The sequence below is a fragment of the Balaenoptera musculus genome, chromosome 20, assembly GCF_009873245.2.
Source record: "Balaenoptera musculus isolate JJ_BM4_2016_0621 chromosome 20, mBalMus1.pri.v3, whole genome shotgun sequence".
NCBI classification, from domain to species: Eukaryota; Metazoa; Chordata; class Mammalia; order Artiodactyla; family Balaenopteridae; genus Balaenoptera; species Balaenoptera musculus.
In genome coordinates, this window is record NC_045804.1 from 57,592,660 (window position 1) to 57,619,616 (window position 26,957).

General features: G+C 47.7%; 1 protein-coding gene across 5 annotated transcripts in view; it reads right to left on the minus strand.

The window, feature by feature from the left end:
• The window catches only part of SPECC1 (sperm antigen with calponin homology and coiled-coil domains 1), a 256,135-nt gene that overhangs the window by 176,055 nt on the left and 53,123 nt on the right, over positions 1–26,957 (minus strand). For all 5 annotated transcript variants that reach the window (XM_036836780.1, XM_036836784.1, XM_036836781.1 and 2 more), the window contains one exon: positions 9,893–10,059. In XM_036836780.1, the coding sequence (XP_036692675.1) occupies positions 9,893–10,039 (147 nt within the window). In that variant the 5' untranslated portion in view covers positions 10,040–10,059. The remainder of the gene's footprint in view (positions 1–9,892; positions 10,060–26,957) is intronic.

Below are 26,957 nucleotides of genomic sequence, written 5' to 3' on the forward strand. Positions count from 1 at the left end.
GAAATATCATAAGAGCCACAGACCTAAGTTTACATGGTCGAATAGGAACATGAAGAAACGTAAAATGAAACAGGTAAAATTAATTTTAACGATATATTTTCTGAACCCAATACATTCAAAATATTATCAATCAATGTAAAACACATTAATAAGGTCTTTTATTTCTTTTGTAGTCACTCTTCAAAATCTGGTTTGTATTTTTTTTTCATCCCTGTGACTCATTTATTTTTTCTTTTAACATCTTTATTGGGGTATAATTGCTTTACAATGTTGTGTTAGTTGCCGCTGTATAACAAAGTGAATCAGCTCTACGTATACATATATCCCCATATCCCTTCCCTCTTGTGTCTCCCTCCCACCCTCCCTATCCCACCCATCTAGGTGGTCACAAAGCACCGAGCTGATCTCCCTGTGCTATGCAGCTGCTTCCCACTAGCTATCTATTTTACATTTGGTAGTGTATATATGTCCATGCCACTCTCTCACTTTGTCCCAGCTTACCCTTCCCCATCCCCGTGTTCTCAAGTCCATTCTCTACATCTGCGTCTTTATTCCTGTCCTGCCCCTAGGTTCTTTAGAACCTTTTTTTTTTTTTTTTTAGATTCCATATATATGTGTTAGCGTACAGTATTTGTTTTTCTCTTTCTGACTTACTTCACTCTGTATGACAGCCTCTAGGTCCATCCACCTCACTACAAATAACTCAATTTCATTTCTTTTTATGGCTGAGTAATATTCCATTGTATATATGTGCCACATCTTCTTTATCCATTCATCTGTCGATGGACACTTAGGTTGCTTCCACGTCCTGGCTATTGTAAATAGAGCTGCAATGAACATTGTGGTACATGACTCTTTTTGAATTATGGTTTTCTCAGGGTATATGCCCAGTAGTGGGATTGCTGGGTCATATGGTAGTTCTACTTTTAGTTTTTTAAGGAAACTCCATACTGTTCTCCATAGTGGCTGCATCAATTTACATTCCCACCAACAGTGCAAGAGGGTTCCCTTTTCTCCACACCCTCTCCAGCATTTATTGTTTGTAGATTCTTTGATGATGGCCATTCTGACCGGTGTGAGGTGATACCTCATTGTAGTTTTGATTTGCATTTCTCTAATGATTAGTGATGTTGAGCATCCTTTCATGTGTTTGTTGGCCATCTGTATATCTTCTTTGGAGAAATGTCTATTTAGGTCTTCTGCCCATTTTTGGATTGGGTTGTTTGTTATTTTGATGTTGAGCTGCATGAGCTGCTTGTATATTTTGGGGATTAATCCTTTGTCCATTGATTCATTTGCAAATATTTTCTCCCATTCTGAGGGTTGTCTTTTCATCTTGTTTATGGTTTCCTTTGCTGTGCAAAAGCTTTTAAGTTTCATTAGGTCCCACTTGTTTATTTTTGTTTTTATTTCCATTTCTCTAGGAGGTGGGTCAAAACGGATCCTGCTGTGATTTAGGTCATAGAGTGTTCTGCCTATGTTTTCCTCTAAGAGTTTGATAGTGTCTGGCCTTACATTTAGGTCTTTAATCCATTTTGAGTTTATTTTTGTGTATGGTGTTAGGGAGTGTTCTAATTTCATTCTTTTACATGAAGCTGCACAGTTTCTCAGCACCACTTATTGAAGAGGCTGTCTTTTCTCCACTCTATATTCTTGCCTCCTTTGTCAAAGATAAGGTGACCATATGTGTGTGGGTTTATCTCTGGGCTTTCTATCCTGTTCCATTGATCTATATTTCTGTTTTTGTGCCAGTACCATACTGTCTGGATTACTGCAGCTTTATAGTATAATCTGAAGTCAGGGAGCCTTATTCCTCCAGCTCCGTTTTTCTTTCTCAAGATTGCTTTGGTTATTCGGGGTCTTTTGTGTTTCCATGCAAATCATGAAATCTTCTGTTCTAGTTCTGTGAAAAATGCCATTGGTAGTTTGATAGGGATTGCATTGAATCTGTAGATTGCTTTGGGTAGTATAGTCATTTTCACAATGTTGGTTCTTCCAATCCAAGAATGTGGTATATCTATATCTTTCCATCAGTTTTATCATCTTTAATTTCTTTCATCGGTGTCTTATAGTTTTCTGCATACAGGTCTTTTGTCTCCTTGGGTAGGTTTATTCCTAGGTATTTTATTCTTTTTGTTGCAGTGGTAAATGGGAGTGTTTCCTTAATTTCTCTTTCAGATTTTTCAACATTAGTGTATAGGAATGCAGGAGATTTCTTTGCATTAATTTTGTATTCTGCTACTTTACCAAATTCATTGATTAGCTCTAGCAGTTTTCTGGTAGCATTTTTAGGATTCTCTATGTATAGTATCATGTCATCTGCAAACAGTGATGGTTTTACTTCTTCTTTTCCGATTTGGATTCCTTTTATTTCTTTTTCTTCTCTGATTGCCATGGCTAGGACTTCCAGAACTATGTTGAATAACAGTGGTGAGAGTCGGCAACCTTGTCTTGTTCCTAATCTTAGTGGAAATGGTTTCAGTTTTTCACCATTGAGAACGATGTTGGCTGTGGGTTGGTCATATATGGCCTTTATTATGTTGAGGTAGGTTCCCTCTATGCCTACTTTCTGGAGGGTTTTTGTCATAAATTGGTGTTGAATTTTGTCGAAAGCTTTTTCTGCATCTATTGAGATGATCATATGGTTTTTATCCTTCAATCTGTAATACGGTGTATCACACTGATTGATTTGCGTATATTGAAGAATCCTTGCATTCCTGGGATAAATCCCACTTGATCATGGTGTATGATCCTTTTAATGTGCTGTTGGATTCTGTTTGCTAGTATTTTGTTGAGGATTTTTGCATCTATGTTTATCAGTGTTACTGGCCTGTCGTTTTCTTTTTTTGTGACTGTCTGGTTTTGGTATCAGGGTGACGGTGGCCTTGTAGAATGAGTTTGGGAGTGTTCCTCTGTCTGCTATATTTTGGAAGAGTTTGAGAAGGATAGGTGTTAGCTCTTCTCTAAATGTTTCATAGAATTCACCTGTGAAGCCATCTGGTCCTGGGCTTTTGTTTGTTGGGAGATTTTTAATCACAGTTTCAATTTCAGTGCTTGTGGTTGGTCTGTTTATATTTTCTATGTCTTCCTGGTTCAGTCTCAGAAGGTTGTGCTTTTCTAAGAATTTGTCCATTTCTTCCAGGTTGTCCATTTTATTGGCATATAGTTGCTTGTAGTAATCTCTCATGATCCTTTGTATTTCTGCAGTGTCAGTTGTTACTTCTCCTTTTTCATTTCTAATTCTCTTGATTTGAGTCTTCTCCCTTTTTTTCTTGATGAGTCTGGCTAATGGTTTATCAATTTTGTTTATCTTCTCAAAGAACCAGCTTTTAGTTTTATTGATCTTTGCTATCGTTTCCTTCATTTCTTTTTCATTTATTTCTGATCTGATCTTTATGATTTCTTTCCTTCTGCTAACTTTGGGGGTTTTTTTGTTCTCTCTCTAATTGCTTTAGGTGTAACCTTAGGTTGTTTATTTGAGATGTTTCTTGTTTCCTGAGGTAGGATTGTATTGCTATAAACTTCCCTCTTAGAACTGCTTTTTGTTCATCCCATAGGTTTTGGGTCGTCGTATTTTCATTGTCATTTGTTTCTAGGTATTTTTTGATTTCCTCTTTGATTTCTTCAGTAATCTCTTGGTTATTTAGTAGCTTAGCCTCCATGTGTTTGTATTTTTTACAGATTTTTTTCCTGTAATTGATATCTAGTCTCATAGCATTGTGGTCGGAAAAGATACTTGATATGATTTCAATTTTCTTAAATTTACCAAGGCTTGATTTGTTACCCAAGATATGATCTATCCTGGAGAATGTTCCATGAGCACTTGAGAAGAAAGTGTATCCTGTTGTTTTTGGATGGAATGTCCTATAAATATCAATTAAGTCCATCCTGTTTAATGTATCATTTAAAGCTTGTGTTTCCTTATTTATTTTCATTTTGGATGATCTGATCTGTCCATTGGTGAAAGTGGAGTGTTAAAGTCCCCTACTATTATTGTGTTACTGTCAATCTTCCCTTTTATGGCTGTTAGCATTTGCCTTATGTATTGAGGTGCTCCTATGTTGGGTGCATAAATATTTACAATTGTTATATCTTCTTCTTGGATTGATTCCTTGATCATTATGTAGTGTCTTTCTTTGTCTCTTGTAATAGTCTTTATTTTAAAGTCTATTTTGTCTGATATGAGAACTGCTACTCCAGCTTTTTTTTGATTTCCATTTGCATGGACTATCTTTTCCCATCCCCTCACTTTCAGTCTGTATGTGTCCCTAGGTCTGAAGTGGGTCTCTTGTAGACAACATATATACGGGTCTTGTTTTTGTACCCATTTAGCCAGTCTATGTCTTTTGGTTGGAGCATTTAATCCATTTACATTAAAGGTAGTTATCGATATGTATGTTCCTATCACCATTTTCTTAATTGTTTTGTGTTTGTTATTGTAGGTTTTTTCCTTCTCTTGTGTTTCCTGCCTAGAGAAGTTCCTTTAGCATTTGTTGTAAAGCTGGTTTGGTGGTGCTGAATTCTCTTAGCTTTTGCTTGTCTATAAAGGTTTTAATTTCTCCACTGAATCTGAATGAGATCTTTGCTGGGCAGAGTAATCTTGGTTGTAGGTTTTTCCCTTTCATCACTTTCAATATGTCCTGCCACTCCGTTCTGGCTTGCAGAGTTTCTGCTGAAAGATCAACTGTTAACCTTATGGGGATTCCCTTGTATGTTACTTGTTGCTTTTCCCTTGCTGCTTTTAATATTTTTTCTTTGTATTTAATTTTTGATAGTTTGATTAATATGTGTCTTGGCGTGTTTCTCCTTGGATTTATCCTGTATGGGATTCTCTGCGCTTCCTGGACTTGATTGACTATTTCCTTTCCCATATTAGGGAAGTTTTCAACTATAATCTCTTCAAATATTTTCTCAGTCCCTTTCTTTTTCTCTTCTTCTTCTGGGACCCCTGTAATTCGAATGTTGGTGCGTTTAATGTTGTCCCAGAAGTCTCTAAGACTGTCCTCAATTCTTTTCATTCTTTTTTCTTTATTCTGCTCTGCAGTAGTTATTTCCACTATTTTATCTTCCAGGTCACTTATCTGTTCTTCTGCCTCAGTTATTCTGCTATTGATTCCTTCTAGAGAATTTTTAATTCCACTTACTGTGTTGTTCATCACTGTTTGTTTGCTCTTTAGTTCTTCTAGGTCCTTGTTAAACATTTCTTGTATTTTCTCCATTCTATTTCCAAGATTTGGGATCATCTTTACTATCATTACTCTGAAGTCTTTTTCAGGTAGACTGCCTATTTCCTCTTCGTTTGTTTGGTCTGGTGGGTTTTTACCTTGCTCCTTCATCTGCTGTGTATTTCTCTGTCTTCTCCTTTTGCTTAACTTACTGTGTTTGGGGTCTCCTTTTCGCAGGCTGCAGGTTCATAGTTCTCGTTGTTTTTGGTGTCTGCCCCCAGTGGGTAAGGTTGGTTCAGTGGGTTGTGTAGGCTTCCTGGTGGAGGGGACTGGTGCCTCTGTTCTGGTAGATGAGGCTGGATCTTGTCTTTCTGGTGGGCAGGACCGAGTCAGGTGGTGTGTTTTGGGGTGTCTGTGAACTTAGTATGATTTTAGGCAGCCTCTCTGCTGATGGGTGGGGTTGTGTTTCTGTCTTGCTAGTTGTCTGGCGTAGGGCGTCCAGCACTGCAGCTTGCCGGTCGTCGAGTGGAGCTGGGTCTTAGCGTTGAGATGGAGATCTCTGGGAGAGCTTTCGCCGTTTGATATCACGTGGGGCCAGGAGGTCTCTGGTGGTCCAATGTCCTGAACTCGGCTCTCCGACCTCAGAGGCACAGGCCTGACACCCAGACAGAGCACCAAGACCCTGTCAGCCACACGGTTTTGTTTTTCTTTAAGGATAATTTGCTTCATGGAGGAAGAAGTATAGGTTCTTCTGACTCTTTTCTGTCTTGCTTGTTTCTCTTTAGGGCCTGACAGATTTGGTGCAGCAAGTTAGAAGGGAGAGTAGAGAAGATTCCTAGAGAATGTCTTAGCTATGCCTTCTTGCGGCCACAGGAAGCTGCAGTTGGTCCCGCCGTCTTGGGGCGGATCCTTTATTCCCTTCCTGGGACGGGTATCCGAGGCAGGCCTTAGCAGAGGCGGGAGGTGGGGAAGCCAGCGTCTCTGAGGACGTCAAGGAGACATGAAGATGGCGAGGCGACCGCTCTGGTGTGTATTTTGCACTCACAGCACGTGTCAAGGGCTCATCGCCACATGGGACTGGTGGCTCCTCTATCAGGCAGCGCAGGTGTGGAGCATTCACTCCTGAAGGACAATGACATGACTGACCGGGTCCCCAAGACTCGTAGAGAACATAAACCTTAAGACTCTGCTTTCCGGGCACCCTGAACCCTGGCCACAGGAGACTGGGCAGGATCAATACATGACTCGTGCCTAGCCGATTTTTCTCTTGCTTTTGTTTTTAACCAGCCAGAAGCAAAGAAGCAGCTGGGCCTTCCAAGGGATGAGGGAGACTTGGGCCGGCTGGCAGCCGTGCTTCATACCACGTGCAGGTGGCAGAGAAGCAGAGACAGGTGACACGAAGTCCTGGGACACCCCAGTCTGTGGTCCTGGCCTCTCTGTGCTCCGGTCTTGCACCTTTGGCCTGCACACAGTGACCCGGGAACCTCAGATCTGTTCCATATATTTCTTTTCTGCTCAAGCCAATGTTTTGCCATTTGCGACCAGGAGAGTCCTGACTAATAGACTTGGGCCGCGTAAGTGGCCGGCGTGACACAGCCTGTCTGCATCAGAGCAGTCCGGGTACTTGCCTCCCTGTGCTGTGCTCAGAGACACAAGGAAGACTCACGGTAGCCCCCCACCCCACCCCGTCCCATCCAGGCTCCTGTTCCCCCACCTGCTCCCCCAGGGCTCCTTCAGCTCAGGCCAGCATCTGCAGTAGCGTATTTTGTCCTACTTTTGGTGCATTTGTTTTAGTTTTCCTATTTGGGGCCAGTGAAAACACATCTGTCCATCCCATATGTGTCCATCTCCTACAAAGCAGTCGTAGTAAGACGTTAACTGTGGCATCCAGGTGGTGGGACGCTGTGCTCACTGTGTAATTCAACTTCTCTGAACGCTCACAGATTTCCGTAGTAAATACTCAGGGGGAAATCTGCTTGCTCTTCTGTCCGTCGCTGTTGCCTCTTTCTCTTCTGTTCTCCGGGTTTTTTGTCCTCTTCCTCTGTCCACTGAGGCGCACAGCAGCGAGGGTCAGAGCCAGGCGGGTACAGGGGGGTATGGCTCTCTGCTACTCCCTCCCCCAGGCCCCGTCATCCTCTTCTACAGGATCGGGCCTGGGGATCCCAAGGACCAGGACGAGAGCTGAGAGTCTCCACAGGAGTATTTGCTTTTCCCCCGACATTTTCCGCGTGGAACAAGTTTCCCAAACACACACCGATCAAAGGCGGAGCGGCCACCGTTTCATTGTCTTCAGGAAACACACGAGCTTCAGACCTTTTTTGAAACACTGCTTCTAGAATATTTTAATGTATTCCAGAGGCTCTAAGGGTCTGTTCTGGGGGAAATGTATGTATTCGTTCAAAATCCATATTAGAGATGTCTCCCAAATGTGCTCTAGGTCAAAGATAATAAAAATTAAAATCATGGAAATAACAGTCAAGTCTGGGATAATAGAATAATAATCAAAATTATACGTAGGACACTTTATCCACATTTACTCCTTGTGGCAAATACAGTGCTCATCCCACCTCGGAGCTCAGGGCAGCTACATAGCTTGCCTGACGTTTCACAGCTAGAAAGGGGCAGAGCTGGGGGTCCCAGTGCGGCCCGGGGTCCCGACCCCCTCTCCGAGCGAGCTCCTCCTATTCCCACATCCATCACCCCCAGGAGAACAGGTGTGCTCGGGCATTCAAGCCACACCGAGCGCTGCCAGGTAGCAGGTGCTCTCCTAAGCGTGAAGGGCACAGCTTGTGACAAACGAAAGAGCAGATGGTCCCGGCCCTCGTGGGGCTTCCAGTCTAGCCACGGGGAGACGAGAGTAACCACGCAGGTGGGTGTGACGGTCCTAAGAGCTGAGAAGGAAAACGAGGCAGGGCGAGGAGGACGGGCCGAGGCCACACTTTACACAGACTGGTCAGGGGCGCACCTGACAAGGTGACCTTGAGCACAGACTTAGGGGAGGAGAAGCGGCAGAGTGCAAGGGTGGAGGGAGGGATGCCCCAGGCTGAAGGGCGGCTACCACACCTGGCTCGCACGAGGGACGGCGCCAGGGCACCTGGAGGCCATGTGTCCGGAGCCTGGGCAGCCTGGGTGGCGGTAGGGGTTGGACTTTGCTCCCCTCTGAGTCGGTGGGGAGAGCCGGGAGCGTATTAAGCAGAGAAGTGACATGACTTGTGTAGAAAGGACCACTCAGCTTCTGCTGAGAACGGAGCACAGGCCTCAAGTCAAAAGCAGGAAGGTGGCGGCATGTCCCTGGTGGTCCCCAGGAGGCGGTGGGAGCTGGTGGGAGTTGACATCTATTTTTAAGGTAGATGGCATTTTGCCGACGGACCATGGGATGTGAGAAAAGGAGGGTCCAAGGATGAGGCCACGGGCTCAGGCCTGAGCGACTAAAGGACAGAGTTTCTGTTTACTCAAATGGGAAGAGTCACCAGGGGCGGCAGGTTTGGGGGGGCAGGAGAGAGATGAAGAGGAGGAAGAACAGATTCAGTTTTGCATAGGTCACCTTCAAGGTGCCTTGTAGACATCCAAGAGGTGGTGTCACAAAGGCAGTTGGAGGAGTGCTGGCTGGAGATGCAAATTTGTGGGTCATCCACACACGGTGTTAAAATTCATGAGAGCAGAAGCTGTCACCTAGAACAAGTGTCCTCACCAGGGACGGTGCTGTCCTTCAGGGAGTGTGTCGGAAATTTGTGAGGGCATCTTTAGTTGCCACTGCAATTGGAGGTGCTACGGGCACCTAAGGGACGGGAGGATGGAGACCGTGAACGTGACGATCTTGCACAAAGAACTGCCCTGCATCCCACACGTCTCACGGATTCCACAGACACTCAGCGGCGGAGCATCTTCTTATTGTTATCCGAGCCAACGGCATCCCTTTGTTTTACATGTAAAAACAGTGTATTTCTTGCACAACTTTAAGATACACTCAACTTTCTAAGAGTAACGAGGGGAGACTGCACTTGGGTTCAGAACTTTACCAAGAGTGCTCAGCATTCAAATCAACACGTCACGCGCCCGCCCCCCCCAGCCTTCCTGGTATCTGAGACATCAGCACAACAACCCTGAATCCGTCTGCCCGGAGCTGCCACGTCCACAGGGCTCCAAGGAGCATGGGGTCCTTCAGCGGAATCACGCGCAGGCAGACGTGGGTGGAAATGCGGATTATTTACCTGTAAGCGATGTTCCTTTTGTTTGGCTTTTATAGTTAGGATACTACACTGACTTCTCCAAAGTGTGTGTGTAGGTAGGCGACACGGTCTCTGAGTTTCATCTCAGGGTGAGGAAGGAGGCGCCCCGGCCCACCGGACATTAGGAGCCCCTGGGGGGTGAGGAGGAGCCAGCAGTGGAGCCCCCAGGGGCTGCCCGGGCCAGGGGGAAGGAACACGGAGAGGAGGGGGCCCAGCTGCAGGCGGGTGGGGAGCTGACACCTGGATTCTCAGGATCCTGGTGACGCTGAGCCCGTCTAGTGGGCGTTGGGGGCAAACTCTGGCTGGAGAGTCCACATGGTCCAGGGCAGGGGATCCCAGCCACCCTGTTAACCTGCACATTTCCCCTCTCCACCCCAGGGCACTCCGACTGCATCCCCTTTGCTCTGCGCCTTTAGGTCAAGCTATGCCGGGGCTCCTGGGGCCTTGCTCACTGTCACGGGGCGCCCAGCAGCCCTGCCCTGCGTGTCCCGTCCATACCTTGCTGAGTCGGGACTCAAATGCCAGCGAGGTGGACGACTTGGAGCTCTTCATGCCGGGAGAGGGGGCGGGGAGGGGGCGCACGCGGTCCACCCCATGGCTTCCGACTCTGGTGGCTGGACTCCAGGGCTTGGCTGCGCTCCTCATGTTTGTCCCAGTGGGTCCTTCTGTACAAGAGCAGAAAAGAAGAAGCGTGTGTCCACACTTGAACCTGCTGAGAGATATCACAGAGATCCATCCCCATGCACCGTGGGCGCCACCGTGGTCACGGAGAACGAGCCTTCGGGATGGGGCTGCACGTAGAGCATCTTTCTACTGAGAAGGTACCTTTGCAGCAGGTTCCTTTCTCTGGCTTCACAGCAGCTTTCACCAAACTATTAACAACACATGTGCGGGCTTCCCTGGTGGCTCAGTAGTTAAGAATCCGCCTGCCAATGCAGGGGACACGGGTTTGAGCGCTGGTCCGGGAAGAACTCACATGCCGTGGAGCAACTAAGCCCGTGCGCCATAACTACTGAGCCTGCACTCTAGAGCCCGCGAGTCACAACTACTGAAGCCCACGCACTGAGAGCCCATGCTCCGCAACAAGAGAAGCCACCGCAATGAGAAGCCCGCGCACCGCAACGAGGAGTAGCCCCTGCTCGCCGCAACTAGAGAAAGCCCGCACGCAGCAACAAAGACCCAATGCAGCCAAAAATAAATGCATTTTTTTTAAAAAAAAGTGCAATATTACTGATGCTCTGACATTACTCTTTGGCAAAATGATGGCTTCTCCTTGGTCAGGGGCACCTAGAACAGTCTTACTGCATATACATATATATACTGGATATATATATATATATATATATATATATATATATATCCCCACGTAAAACAGGTCAGCTTGAGTCAAGACATGTTATGTCCGTAAGTCTTGCCGTTTTAGGGCTGATAATTGAGCAACTTACGTAGTTTCCAAATAGACATAAATGAATTACTTGAAAATCAGATTTCACAGAAGCACAGGTTTTTTCTTCTTTTGGACAAAAATGGTATCAAAAATTAATAGGGCACCCTCAATAAATCTGTTAAATAAATTTTAAAACATTAATAGGGCAGATTTTAATTGGGCAGACCTGACATCATAGGGCAGAGTTACCCGCCCTAACTAAAATATTCTATGAAAGACAATTTATGCAAAGGAGCAGGATTCGGTTAAAGACCTGGGGGGTGGGGAAGTGTGAATCCCCGTCCAAAGGCAAGCAAGACAGCCTGAGTCCTTCGATCAAGGCTGAGGAGGTGGGCCGGCCATCTCTTAACCTCTCGGAGCCCATTTTGTTCTCAGTAGCACAATGGGACCCTGACTCTGCTGTCCCCGTGGACTCTCATGACCAGAGATGTGAGACAGAAGACCAAAACCGCAGACATGAAACAAACCGAAAAAAAGCACTTTAAAAAACATCACTCGGAAGGAAATCCAAAAAAGAGGGGCTATATGTATATGTATAGCTGATTCACTTTGCTGTACAGCAGAAACTAACACAACACTGTCAAGCAACTATACTCCAATAAAAATTTAAACAAACAAACAAACAAACACCGCTAGGTGACAGCTAATGCCAGTGGCCACACTCACAGGACCCGGGGCTAAATAACTGCCCCCCGGGATCGCAGCTGGTGCTCAGCGGCCCTGGGCCTCCTCTCCCCTCACCGCACCCCAGGGTACCCTGTCCGCCCCTCTGAGAAAAAGAACAGGCTGCCCACCGCCCCCAGCCTGGCGCAGTGGGGACCTCCTCCCATTCTTCTCTCCTTTCCCAGGGACACCATTTCAACCCACAGCGTCCCAGCCAGGGCCATCCAGTTCCTGCTCCTACTTAAAGGGATTAGCTGGTGGCAGGGGGTCCAAGACCCCACCTGGGGCTCATTCTGCAGCACTGCTATCCTGGCAGCTGTGCCAATGTGGCTACAGGTGAAAATAGTATTTTTTAAAAGATTTATTTATTATTTATTTTTGGCTGCGTTGGGCCTTAGTTGCAGCATGCGGGATCTTTTGTTGCAGCGCACAGGCTTCTCTCTGGTTGGGGTGCGGGGGTTTTCTCTCTCTAGTTGTGGCGCGCGGGCTCTGTAGTTTGTGGCGTGCGAGCTCAGTAGTTGTGGCACGCGGGCTTAGCTGCCCCGCAGCCTGGGGGATCTTAGTTCCCTGACCAGGGATCGAACCCATGTCCCCTGCATTGCAAGGCAGATTCTTTACCACTGGACCACCAGGGAAGTCCTGTGAAAATAATATTTTTAAGACAGCAATTTGTTTTCTAAAGTGTTTTTGAGAAAAATTATCCACGATTTCAGTTATATGATTAGTTCAGTAGTCTCAGCTTGGTTCCAGGTATCATGATTTTTTTAAAATTCTATAGTTAAAAAACCACTTCTCGTGTATTTTACGATGTTCAGCTGCAGCTATTTTTCTTTCTCGGCCCACAATTTTTAATTCTGGTTTCCACAGCAACAATGAAAGAATTCCTAGGTTAAGACCTATAGAGCAACTAATTTTATTAAATGAATATAAATATAAAATGAACGAACATAGCCTGAGTGATTCTTGGAGAGAATTACTGATGAATTTTATCCAGGACCGCAGGAACAACCAGTAACATGTTAGTTTGACTCACAGAGACGAGAAATAAAATACGTTTCATGAAGGCGCCCTTTTACGTGATGATTGCAACTACTTAGAGATGATTATTGCAGGGCTTACTTGATGAAAACATAGGTGATTCTGCAATGCATCTATGCTTTCCAAAATCTGCCCAGGTCACCCCTGAAATGAAATGGCTCTTGTTTATTCTCCAGAAGGAAGAAAGAATGTGAAGAGGAAAAGCAGAAGAAAGATGATAGAAAATTTCCCCAATGTTGCCCTAAGTCCTTGGCAAAAAAAAAAAAAAAAAAAAAAAAGTAATAACAATAACAGAAATAAACAAAGGAAGGAAGGAAGACAGGAAGAAGGAAAAGGAAAGGAGAGGGGAGGGGAGGGGAGGAGAGGAGAGGAGGGGAGGGGAGGGGAGAGGAGAGGAGGAAAAAGGCATCCCAGTCAAAATTCCAGATCTAAACTCTTAATTCCTGACAAACTTCTAGACAATCACCTGAAAAACATGCAGCCACTTTTTTTTTTTTTTTCATGCAGCCACTTTTCAAAGGCTGCCTGGTTACTTGCTCTGAGGCAGAATTCTCAGGTTTACTTCATTTGTATCATCACACCTTTCTTTATTCTCCTAGAACCTTGAACCCATCAAATTACTCCCAGACAAGTGTACACAGAGGGCCTTCCTCCCGCGGGCCCTCCTCACTGCCAGGCTCTTTTTCCTTGTCTCCCTTCGTGTGTCTTTCCCGTTATTTCCCCAGATGGAGGCTTCTATTTTGTACTCGTGCACCACCCAGGCTCTTCAAATTCCATCTTCTTCCAGAATTCAAAATACACAGAAATGAAATAAGTAATGTCCCCTCTTGAACCAGGAAGAGAGCCCTAATGGTAGGGAGCGTGCCAGGGGGTGGGATGCTGGGGGTGGGGCGGGGGGTAGTGGGCTCTGCCGGATCAAAGCAGCTTTCCAGGGACGGACGACGAAAGGATGATAGCAGAGGGCGGGGACACCGCTCCAGCCAGGCTGAAGGCCAGCTTTGCACCCTTCTCCCCACACTCCACGTCCAGGACCTTGTTAAGCACCGCCCACCCCCATCCAGCAGGACTGGTGTCTTCCTAGTGTTCTCCAAATCTCCAAATCGGCCTGTTCTGGCCCTGCCCTCTGTCCACTCTCAAGAAGGCCTCCTGCTGGCAGGGGGCAGGTGCCCTCAGGCCCACCCCTAGTTTCTGCAGGCTTTCACCCAATCCGCTTCCCACCGTCTCCTCTCCGACCCTCCTCTCGCCCCTCACCCTGGGCCTGGTGTCAAACCCTCCCTGTAATCCTACGAGGTAAGGGTCACCTCCGTTCAGGGAGGTTAAGCAACTTGCCCAGACCACAGAGTTTATGATACAGCCAGGATTCAAACCCAGTTTTAATGGGCTCTTACACACCAGGGCTGGGTCCGGCCTCCCTGGATAATCTTTCTCCCGCGGGAAAGCACGCGGGCTTTTGGATCCAGTGTTCCTGGTCAAAATCCAGCTCCACTGTTCACCGCGTGAGCTCGGGCATGCTTGCTGAACGCTATGATTCTCAACATCGTCGCCCGATAAATGGAGTTACTGGTGCCTGCACCGCAAAACTGAAGATGAAGGAGGACATGGCACCCAGAAGACACTCAGCAAACACCAGATGCCCCCACAACTGTTCACCGTGTTCAGCTGAGGGCCGCTCTGCTTTATTAACTCAGCAACACCCAGCGGCAGATCGGTGGGATCAACGTGCACTGGCCGGGGCCACGTAAGGAAAGAGCTCTCTTTATACACAGAGCGGCCGGTTTTCATTTGGCAACGTCAAAGAGGGAAAGCGTGGAGGAAGATGAACACCTCGGGCAGACACCTTACAGTCACTAGAACTGGCCCCCGCTGCTGAAAGATAAACGCGGGCGTGAATGCTGGGTGAACGATACTTTTCTTACGGAAAAGAAATAGACGGGTTCTGGCCAAGTGCAAGATCATGAAAAAAAAAGTTTCTATTACTAATTCCCTGACTTCTAAAAATCCTCCTAACCATCTCAAAGATGGCTGCATCCACTGTTGAAAAACATCCACTTGTAAGTAGATCCACGCTGTTCAAACCCGTGTTATTCGAGGGTCCACAGTACAGTTAAATTTAGGAATTCACTCCCACAGGGGCGGGGAGAGGGTCTTCCCAGGGGTGTTTTCCTTAAATTGTTCATTTTATTTAATTATCAAGCTTCTTTCCTTGCCAGAATCGTGCACGACTTCTCTTTAAACCATAACTCATTAATTGTATGGAGTTAAGTAGAAAAGATAGAAGAGAGAGAGGGAAGAGGGAACACAGTTAGGAATACGATGAGTGTCCGGGCACCGGGGAGGGTCAGAGCCCCTCCAACATGCTGCTGGGCTGCTTCATCACCGCCTTCAGAACCTGGGCTGGAGGGGTTGTCTCGACCCTCGGATTGGTTACCCTTTAAAGGCAAGAAAACGGAAAGGCGACTGGGAAACCATTCTGGACCATCACAAATAATAGGGAGTGTCCAGGGACTTCCCTGGCGGTCCAGTGGTTAGAACTCTGCGCTTCCACTGCAGGGGGCGAGGGTTCGATCTCTGGTCGGGGAACTAAGATCCTGCATGCTGCGCGGCTTGGCCAAAAATAAATTAAAAAAAAAATAAGGAGTGTCTGGGGGTGGGAGAGGGCATTGAGGTTTGCACTCCAAGTACAATAAGCCCCAGGAAGCCGAGAACTGAGGCATTCAAGTCTGAGAACGAACAAACTAAGAATGTTCACATAGCTCAACTACCAGGGGACTGGGCAGGAAATAGAAGGCAAGTGAACAGCATGCCGAAAATATCTAGCTAGAGCTTTCTAGAACACATGCCCAGTTTGCTCTTGACCTCTTCAGCAGGGTGGGTGGCTGATTCTGCCTCCAGGGGGACATTTGGCAATGTGTGCAGCTGCTTTGGGTTGTCACAACTTGGGGCGGGGGGAGGTGCTAGGGTAGAGCCAGGGATGCTTCTGGACATCCCAGTACCCAAAGGGCAGCCCCACAACAAAGAATGATCCGGGCTAAAATGTCAAGAGTCGAGGTCGAGAAACTCAGTTCCAGAGGAAGAGGGAAGCTCCTCGGGCGCTGATTCTTAGACAGGCACCTGGTTCGTTTATGCTAACACTGGAACGTTTACCCTGAAAATCTAGTTTGGGAGCAGCCAAGGGAATCCCAGACTTCGGCTGGAGGCCACAGGAAACTCTTCGAAGCTTATTATTTCCTGTTAGTCTCGACGTGACCGTTAGCCTTAGATTCCTTCCCGGTAAATAAAGAAAAGAACAGGTTTCGGGGCTTCCCTGGTGGCGCAGTGGTTGAGAGTCTGCCTGCTAATGCGGGGGACGCGGGTTCGAGCCCTGGTCTGGGAAGATCCCACATGCCACGGAGCGGCTGGGCCCGTGAGCCACAACTACTGAGCCTGCGCGTCTGGAGCCTGTGCCCCGCAACGGGAGGGGCCGCGATAGTGAAAGGCCCGCGCACCGCGATGAAGAGCGGTCCCCGCACCGCGATGAAGAGTGGCCCCCACTTGCCGCAACTAGAGAAAGCCCTCGCACGAACCGAAGACCCAGCACAGCCAAAAATAAATACATAAATAAATATAAAAGTAGCTAATAAATAAATAAATAAATTACTTTAAAAAAAAAAAAAAAAAAAAAAAAGAACAGGTTTCCACACAGCATCAGAAGGAAAATGGCAAACAAAAATTCACTGATCCTATCAGGAGAAGTCATTGAAAGAAAACAAGGACCAAGAAGGGATAAGACAAAAACTAAACAGAAAAGAACACCTGCACAGCACTGGCCATACCATCTCAAGCCAAAAACAAACTCTGGAAGTGGAACAGGGACCTGGAGAAACTATGACACACTGCCACGAGGGGGAGACCATAACAAATAGAGCTTAATCTGGAATAAGAAACAGGAGGAGCTGGTCTCTAAATATGAAATGCAGACCCTAGAGAGAGGCTGTAATCTGGGAGCCATATTGAGACCAAACCCTGAGAATCGCTGCCCCAGGACATCCTTCTGTCTCCAAAGCTGGACCAAGAAGCTGGCATCCCACAGAGCTGGTGGCCACTAATCAGTAGTTATTTCCTTACCTATAACACGGCTTCACATCAAGGAATTAAAAGAATGAGCCAAGGCAGTAGAAAGGAGACGGAAATAAAATACCTCCAAGAGCTCTTTCTATAGGAATAGTTTGAAAAGGTCTGTTGAAAGAGTAACTAAGAATATAAACTGTAGTCTAGTGCCAAGACCATTCAATAGCAAAGGACAGTCTTTTCAGCAAATGGTGCTGAGAAAACTGGATATCCACACCAAAAGAATGAAGTTGAACCCTTACCTTACACCATATACAAAAACGAACTCAAAATGGATGAAAGACCTAAATATAAGAGCCCAAACTGTCAAACTCTTAGAGGAAAACACAGGGGAAAAGCTTTATGACATTGGATTTGGCAATGATTAAATATGACACCAAAAGCACAGGCAACAAGAAAAACTAGACAGATTGGAATATGTCAAAATTAAACACTTTTGTGCATCAAAGAACACAATCAACAGAGTAAAATGGCAACTCACAGAACGGAAGAAAATATTGGCAAATGGGTTTGCTGTGGACTGAATTGTGTCTCCTGTCCCACCACATTTACATGTTGAAGCCCTAATTCTCAGTGTGATTGCATTTGGAGATAGGGCTTTTAGGAGGTAAAGTAAGGTTAAATGAAGTGATAAGGGCGGGTCCTAATCCAATAGGATTGGTGGCTTTATTAGAAAAGGGGGAGAGAGAGATCTTTCTCCTGTGCACACACACTGATGAAAAGCCATGGGAGGACATAGTGAGAAGGCAGCCGTCTGCAAGCCAGGAAGGGAGCCCTCAGCAAACACCAAATCAGCCATACATACCTTGCTCTTGGACTTCCCAGCCTCCAGAACTGTAAGAAATCAATTTCTGTTGTTTAAATCACTCAGTCTATGGTATTTTGTTATGACAGCCCAGGCAGACTAAGGCAGGGCTAATATCCAGAATATATAAAGAACTCCTGCAACTCAACAACAAAAACAAACCTGATTTAAAGATGGACAAAGGGCTTGAATAGACATTTCTCCAAAGAAGATATATGCATGGCCAATAAGTACATGAAAAGATGCTCAACATTACTAATCATTAGGGAAATGCAAGTCAAAACCACAATGAGATACCACTTCATACCCATTAGGATGGGTACTACCAAACCAAACCAAACCAGAAAATAACAAATGTTGGCGAGGATGTGGAGAAATCTGGAACTCTTGTGAACTGTTGCTGGGAATGTACCATGGTGCAGCTGCTATGGAGAACAGTACGGCAGTTCCTCAAAAAATAAAAAATAGATTTTACCGTACGATCTAGCGATTCCACTTCTGGGCACATTCCCAAAAGAACTGAAAGCAGGGTCTCAAAGAGATATTTGCACACCCATGATCATAGCAGCATTATTCACAACAGCCAAAAAAGGTGGAAGCAACCCAAGTGTCCACTGATGGATGAGTGGATACACAAAATGTGGTCTATACACCCAGTGGAATATTACTCAGTCTTAAAAAGGAAGGAAATTCTGATACATTCTACAGCATGGATGAATCTTGAGGACATTATGCTAAGTGAAGTAAGCCAGGCAGAAAAAGACAAACACACTTGTATGATTACACTTATATGAAGTACTTAGAGGAGTCAAATTCACAGGAACAGAAAGTAAAATGGTGGGGGCCAGGGGCTTGGGGAGAGAGGAATAGGAGTTGTTGTTTAATGGGGACAGAGTTTCAGTTTTGTAAGATAAAAACAGTCCTGGGGACGGATAGTGGTGATGGTTGCACAACAGTGTGAATGTACTTAATGCCACGGAACTAAACACTTAAAAATGGTTAAGACAGTAAATTTTATATTATGTGTATTTTACCACAATTTTTAAAAATGTGATAAGAAAGACAAAACAAAACAAAAGCTATAGGGTAGGAGAGAACCGCAGACTTTCATCTCCATTTCAGCAAAAGCATCTTGAGTCACAATGTTTGCTCAGTCACATGATGCCCCTGCCACCGTCTGGGACATCAGCTGGGAAACCGGGGAGAGCTCCAAAAGGACCCGTTTACAAGGGGTTGGGCCGGCCTAGAGGAGCAACACGGGCTTAGGACATTATCACCCCCAGCCTGCGGGGTCGGGGAGGAAGCAGCTGGAATCCGGAGAGAGCTGGACCACGAGTAGAAGCTGAGGCCTCGACAGAGAAATGCAACCAACCCAACCAACTCAGTGGCACTGGGGGCGGGGGCTGGGGCGGGGGCGGCGGGAGGAGCTGGGGGGAGAAAGGCCTCAAGGGCGGTCTCCCCTCCCCGACCCTCCGGGGCTACCCACTGGCTCACGGAGAAGGCGGCGGTGGGGTCGGGGGGCGGGGCGGCCACCACTGATGCGGCATCCACAAGGTGGTGGCAACGTGGAGGGACAAACGAAGGCCTGGCCATCTCCCACCCGCCTTCCAAAGCGAGCTCAGGGGTCTCCCTCCGGACGCCTCCCCCAGCGCAGGAGGGCCTCCCCGCGGCTCCTACCCTCGTCTGTCCACCGACCCGCCACGCAGCTGGCCTGTCGCCTTCCCGGGGGCCACCTGCCCGAGCACAGCGCAGAGACGGTCCTGACTCAGCAGCTTCTCCCGACTTCCCGTTTCTGTGATCCTTGAGGCCTCCCTCCCGGCCTCCCAGACTCAGAGCACCGTGGTCTACCCCCCGGGCCCGGGGCCGCTTCTCACACCCAAGGCTGCCGGGGGAGCTCAGGCTCCGGCACCAAGCCCGCGAGGCCTCCTTCTCCTCCGGATGGACTGAGCACAGCTCCGGCAGCTCGCTCCCGGAGTCACCCCTTCCCCGCAGTCCTCCTGCCCGACTCCAGCGCTCAGCTGGGGCCGCCGCTCCCGCCCAGACCCGTGCTTGGTGCACGTCTTCAGGCTGGTGCTCCTCACACCGTCTCCGTGCCAGGCTCGGGGCCGGAGGCAGAGATGTCACCATCAGCTTCACTGTCAGCGACCAGTGCGGCCCCAGGAATTTGCTCACTTCCCAAGCCAGGGCCTGCGCTCAACCTTGTTCCAGATCAAGGGACTGCCCAGCTGAGCTCTGCCCTGCAGTGCAGCCAGACCCAGACCTCTCCACCGTTCTCGTCTGGGGGCATCCAGGCCCCAGGGCCCTCCTCAGAGACCTCCCCCAGGAATGTTCCAGCCCCTCCTGCGAGGCTCTGCCTACAAGACTTTCTGATACTCACCCGCCCAAGACTCCCCCGCATTTCCCTGCCCCCTCCCCGTCCCGCCCCCCTCCTGATGCCGCAGCATCCCTGGGTCCCCCAGCTCTGCTCTTGCCCATCCTGCCCACAACAGTTAATGCCACTCAACAGCCGGAGGGCTCTTTAAAAACACAAATCATAAAAACGGCTAACATGGTACATTTTATGGTATGTGTGTGTGTTTTTAACCACGATTTAAATTTTTAAAATTATTTTAAAAAACACCAAAACACCCCACACAAGTCAGATCACGTCCCTCCCTACGGAGAAACTTGCTGTGGCTTCTCACTATATTTAGAGTGCAAATCCAAGATCTCTGTCACAACCCCAAAGTCCTAGGCCATCGTGGGGCTGCCCGTCTGCATCCTGAGACCCTCCCCTGTGTGCTGTGGGAGCTACTCCAGCCCCTCGGACCTGCCCAGCTGGTTCCCAAGGAGGACTGTTGAACTGGAAGGCCCCCCTCCAGCTCTTCACACGGCGGGGGGGGGGGGGGCGCGGGGGAGGGGGCTCCTTCCTCCAAAAGGCCTTTCCCTTCCAGTCTCTGGAGGAGCTCACCGCACAGCCCCTGGTCATTTCTTCAGAGCTTCTATCACCAAAGCCAGACATCAGCCTCGGCCCACCCACTGCAGCTCCCGGGGCACCTTACCTTCCGGTTCATCACCGTGTTCCCAGATGCACTGAGCAGGTGCTTAACCAACATTAGCTAATGAATGTTTAGATCCTGCCTGTCACTGAAGAAATGTGTGCAAGTGTCTCCCTGCCCTTCCCTCGCTAGCCAGGCACCCAGATTCACAAAGTATTTGCTGAATTAATCAGGGAACACAAAACGGAGCCATAAAGCAATGACAGTCCTTCTCCTGTAAGACTTATAAATGCCTCTAAACAATTACCAAGTAAGCAGTCCCAGATTGCTTTCAGGATGACAACCCCATGGATATTGATACGGAGCCTTCCAGCATTATTACCTTGAAAACAGGGTTCGTGTTGATGTATAAGCATTAGCCTTATGAAATTCATCTCATTAACTTATAACGCGCTGGAGAAATAGTTCCCGAAGTTATTCAACACCAAATCTCTAAAATCATCTACTGATTCATCTCCATTCGTGACTTTATTCCCGAAGGACGGCTTTTTCAATTTGTGCTAGACAACGCAGTTTCACCGTAACTGTCAATAATTGTTTACAATTTTATGCTCTAAGATTTCAGACACCTTAACCAAAACATCACGGTACATGCATTTATGTTCGATGCTCTGTTAAGTGGTAGCCAATGGCAACCACAGGTTTAGGGACCCAATAATTTAAAGTTTCAAGTGTAAGTACCTTTTATGCAGCCTTTTCTGTTTCTTTGTTCCTACCAGGGGCCCCTCAACCAGGTGGGACAAGGGGCAAAGCCCTATGATGTCAGTGGCACAGCTTCCAAGGAAACGGGCGGCCACTTCTGAGTCATTCTGTTCTATTTCCTCTAGAAAACAATGCAAACACTGCAGGGCATGCTGCCCCCGACCCCAGCACCCCCAGCAAAACCCTATGCCCTCCACCCACTCACTTCAATGCACTTGCCCTACAGAGATGGGGGGCACGCAAGTCCCCTCCCCCAGCGCTACAGGGCACAGATGCAAACCGGGGTCCTCCGTCCACAGGCGGAGAGGTGGGGCCCCACCCCACATCCACCGCCCCCCTGGGCTCACTATACGTTAGCCACATGGGCCTCTGGCCAAAGGGAAATAGAGGCCAGGAAGAAGGCAGCCCCGGCTCTGCAGACTCAGGAGGGGCAGCTCCCAGGCCACACTCTCCACCCTGTACACGGGGCTCACGAGAAACCGCGGAGGTTCACCTCCCAAGGCCCCTTGCTGAGAAAGTGGCTCAACATTCCCGAGCTGCGGTGGGAGATCCCAGCACGCACACGCGCACCCTGACTCAGGGCAAGAGCGCGGCGTGAAGCCTTCTGCACCATCACGGGCTCTGCCGTGTGATGCCCCGAGTCACAAGCCAGGCCTCCTCCGTGGCCGTCTCCCCTCCGATACTCTAATCATCACGACTTAAGTTTCTCTTCCCCCGAAGACGTGCTCCTCCCCACCGGGTCCTCTCCACTCGTCTGCAGATGGCAGAGGCGGGGGCCCTCAGGACAAAAGGGGGGGCTCATCTGACAGACCCCGAGCTGTCTGGCCAGTTTCTGACCTTCTGTGTGTGTGTCTGTGTGTATGTGTATCTGTGTGTGCACTGTCTGTGTCTGTGCCTCTGTGTGTGTCTGTGTGTCTGTGTGTGTGTGTATCTGTGTGTCTGTCTGTGTGTGGGTGTGGCAGTGGGAACAACCGATTTGTTTTAGGATTTTTTCTATTGGAGTATAGCTGATGTACAGTGTTGTGTTAGTTTCAGGTGTACAGCAAAGTGAGTCAGTTATATATACATATATATATTCTTTTTCAGATTCTTTTCCCTTATAGGTTATTATAAGATATTGAATATAGTTCCCTGTGCTATACAGTAGGACATTTTTGGTTATCTATTTTATATATAGTAGAGTGTATATGTTAATCCCAAGCTCCTAAATTAGGAGTTTGGGAACAAGCAATTGAATAACCAAAGTGAATCTTGAGCTTGACAAAATAAAGAACTTGTATAGGGAAGAAACCAAGATGGACTCTGGTTGCCTTCTTGCTTCTTGCTCAGAAAGGGGGGGACTTCTCCTCTGATCGGTACCTTCAGAGGCCTGTGGTCCCTGACAGACTCACAAAGGACCCCGTCGGCAGCTGTGGGTTTTTTATAACGATGACATTATTCTGAAAAGGCAGCCCCGAGTCATGGGAGCTTGAAGGGTTCAGAGTGGCAGGGCCTCAGCCGGAGATCAGCCACGCTGCGTGCTGTGGCCCAGGCGTGTCGGGAGGCCGGCCAGGGTGGCCCCTGGCAGCCCGTCCATCTGTCTGCCTGTCTGTCTGTCCAAGGCACTGAAGAAGCTCCCGGGAGAACTCTCATCCTGGGGGCCCAGGGAGGGAGGCAGGGACTGGGCCAGGAAGATGAAGGGCCCTTTCATCGTGTCTTTGGGGGCGTGTGGAAGCCTCGGCTCTTGGCGGTGGTGGAGGAGCGCAGCGGGCGGGCCAGGCTCCCAGCTGTGGCCCCAGGAGCTGGGTCTGCAGGACCTCGAGTGCAGGGATGCAGGGACCGGACAGCAGGGCAGGGGAGGGACAAAGGGAGGGACCGCACAGCCGCCGACCCTGTTAGCGGTCTGTGTTGGCTCCTGGACCACAGGAGGAAACGAGGGGGAAACAGAACTTTCCTGGAGCTTCTACAGGCACAGAGCATGCAGGGGCCTGACTCAGGCCCGCACGGCGGCACTGGCCACCCCAGGCCTGGCAGACACCCCTCTGGGTAAGGCCCACCCCTCCACCGGGGCTGCAGGACTCCGCCATTGCTCTGGGTTTCCTTATTGTTACCGGCTTCAGTTAAATCGCTGGACGTGCTGATTTCTTTTTTGTTTTCACATTCCTGAAATATTCTTTTCTAAGCCACAGGCTTCAGCTATTTTCCTGTAGTGCCAGCTGGCTCATGAAAGCAACTGCTGTCCTTTGCAGGGTTAATGTATTCAGTGCCTGGAGCATGCCCTATCTTTCCCCAGCACACCACGCTTTGAGGATTGTGTTTTAAATATATACAATGGCCGCAAATATGAGGGATCACGTACAGGCTGCTCCTGGGACGACCTTGTCATCATGGGTGCCTCGCAGGGGTCTCGGGAGCAAATCTACAAGGAACAGCAGGACAGCAGCGGTTCTGTGGTCCACCCCCAGGGTAGGAGCCTGAGACAATGATGCAACAGCACTGTGGCCGTCCCCTAAGGATGGGCTCTTTGTGATACTGACATGTCTGACTGGCTTTCAGTGAAGAAAGATAGCTCCCTGACCCTCAGGGGGCCCGGCATGAGCCACGTCACCAGGCTGCCCCCACCTTCTCTTTGTTCCGGGATGAGGCCCGCTGTGCGCTCTGCCCACGCCTGCCAGGCGCCCTGCACTCAGATCCCAGCGCCACAAAGTATGGGCAGCTATTCTGTCACCAGCCTCCAGGCCTCCCCACGGCCACTCCACACCCAGGACAATGGCTCCCCACCCCCATTCCTACTTTCAACCTAACCCCTACTGTCTTGTCCTGCTTCCCCACCGCAAGGAGGGTTCACAGCACCCCAACCAGACTGACACCCTGCTGACTCATCTCCCACCCCGGCTTCTCGGCCCAGAGGATCCTGGAGCAAAGGACCATCTCATTCCTCTGTGGTTCCACAGCTCTCCGACCACTGTCTGGGCCATAATCAATGTTGGGTAAAGACAGGTTGAAAACCTCAATAAAACTAGAAAGCTGCTAGAAGAAGACAGGAGAAAATCTTTGTGACTTTCAGTCAGGCAACGATTTCTTAGAATCAACACCAAAAGCATGATCCATAAATAAAATTTTTTTAAAAACTGATACATTGGACTTCATCAAAATTTAAAACTTCTGCTCTTCAGAAGACATGGTCAAGAAAATGAAAAGCCAACTGGAAGGGAAGCATCCGCAAAACACAAAACTGATAAAGGACCTGATTCCTGAATTTATGAGGAAACTCAGCAAAACTCACAAAACCCAACAATGACAAAACACGCAAATCAATAAAAACTGGTCAAAGATTTAAACACTTCACCAAAGAAGATAATTGGACGGCAAATAAACACATGAGAAGATGCTCAATGTCATGAGTGATTAAGTAAATGCAAATGGAAACCACAGGGAGATATTACTACACGTCTAATTAGCATGGCTTGAAGTTTAAAAAAATAAAAACAAGTGCAGGCAAGGATATGGAGCAACTGGAACTCCCATTCACTGTTGATGGAAATGCAAACTGGTGCAGCTGCTCTGCAAATCAGTGTAGCCATTTCTTATTGCTAAAAAAAAAACAAAATTTAACTGAGTAAATTTTAAAGATCTTATTGGCTTTCCTCAATGATTCATAAATAGAGCAGCACCCGATCTAGCACATAAAAAGGAACTCCGAGGAACCGTACAAAGCGAAAGACTTTTACAGGCAGAAGGAGCAAGAACAGGAAGTTATACTCGGCAAAATAGCAGGTTGGTTACTGCAAAGTCACTTCCCTTTAGGGGATGCCTGGGCCCACCAGGCAGATGACCTCTCTGGTGCTGATCAGGGGATTCCTGATTCCCTGGTTTAAGATCCTATTTCTGGGAGAGGCTGAAACTGCAGTTAAGTGAAGTTTGGTGACGTGGGGCTCAGCGTCAGCAACTCCATTTGGGGCCTCTTGTTTTTTTGTTTTTTGTTTTTTTAACAAGTTTTTTTTTTTTTTTTAATTAATAGCTACTTTATTTATTTATTTATTTATTTGGGCTGTGTTGGGTCTTCGTTTCGTGCGAGGGCTTTCTCTAGTTGCGGCAAGCGGGGGCCACTCTTCATCGCGGTGCGCGGGCCTCTCACTATCGCGGCCCCTCCCGTTGCGGGGCACAGGCTCCAGACGCGCAGGCTCAGTAGTTGTGGCTCACGGGCCCAGTTGCTCCGCGGCATGTGGGATCTTCCCAGACCAGGGCTCGAACCCGTGTGTCCTGCATTAGCAGGCAGATTCTCAACCACTGTGCCACCAGGGAAGCCCCGGGCCTCTTGTTTTTAACGTTACAAAATTAAACATGTGCTTATCATACAATCTAGTAATCCCACTCCTCAGTATTTATCCAAGAGAAATGAAAACTGTGTCTGAGTGGGAAGCTTGATTCACAGGCTTGGGCTCTGATGAAATAAAATTCATATTTTAAGGCAAGACAAGAAAAATTTAAACATAAACTTTTCTCTCTGCTTTTGGTCTCCTCCCCACCCCCTCCAGTGTGCACTGTGCATCTGCATTAACCACACTTCCCCAATGGCAGAGATAACTACTCAACCATAAAGATCAATTTTTCTCCTTCTGCAACAAGGACCTACCATATAGCACAGGGAACTATACTCAATATTCTGTAATAACGTATAAGGGAAAAGAATCTGAAAAAGAATATATATACATGTATATATATAAGTGAATCACTTTGCTGTACCCCTGAAACTAACACAACATTGTAAATCAACTACACTTCAGTAAAAAAATAAAATTAAAAAACAAAAAACCAAAATCTTCTCCCTCTGGTACCAGCCATGTAACTCATTAGAAGACAATATTCCTTTCTCAATCCTGTAAGGGGCCACAGTGACCACCACTGGCCTGGTGCATGCAGACATCTTTGGTGGACTTATATATGAAGCCAATATATCATTTCCCCTAAAGACAGTGATTGGTGCAGAACAGACTGGTCAGAAGACCTAGAGAGATACTGGGCCACACCTAAAGGAAGTTCTTAGCTTAAATACTTACTTATGACCTTACATTAGCGTTACTAGCTATGTCACCTGTATTCTGCCTATTTTACACAAGGATTGTTTCTTACATCACCAAATGTGTGACTGAGCCTCAGATAAAATTAATGATGATTAGGTGACTTGAAACGACGGACCAAATACATAGTTCTATAAGATCAGTGATTGTAACAGTGTAACTCTAGAATTGGGAGGAAGCCGCAGAGGGAACCGTTTCCTGGACCATAAAAGACTGTAGGACAGGGGATCCAGAGGTTTTGGGCAACTACTAACAGGGCCTAGCCCAGTATCAGCACATCAAGTGGCCCATCAACAAAATCCTCACCCGACCTGGGAATGAGAATTCCTAGGACCGTGGGACAAATTGGTCACTAAATGCCTCCCAAACCTTTGTCAAAATTAAGACCAAAAGGGAGGGGCCTGTAACATAAAGAAGGTAGCCCACCATCCAGTTCCACAAGAACCAAGCCATCAGCCACTGCAGTCAGTGACCTACAGGACACCTTGAAAGGAATTCTGAGCAAAGACCAGGAGGAGGCACTTTGTGTTCTGGGAAAACTGGCAGAACCAGCCCTCAGACAGTTAGACATTTTCAGGAGAAATTTTTTATGAACCTGGATTCTTGCATCTTCCCATACTTAGAAAAGCACTTAAAAAAAAAGCATTAATTAAGGTGTCTGTTCCTTGTGACCAGCAGCAACCTTCTACCGACATGAGTGCTT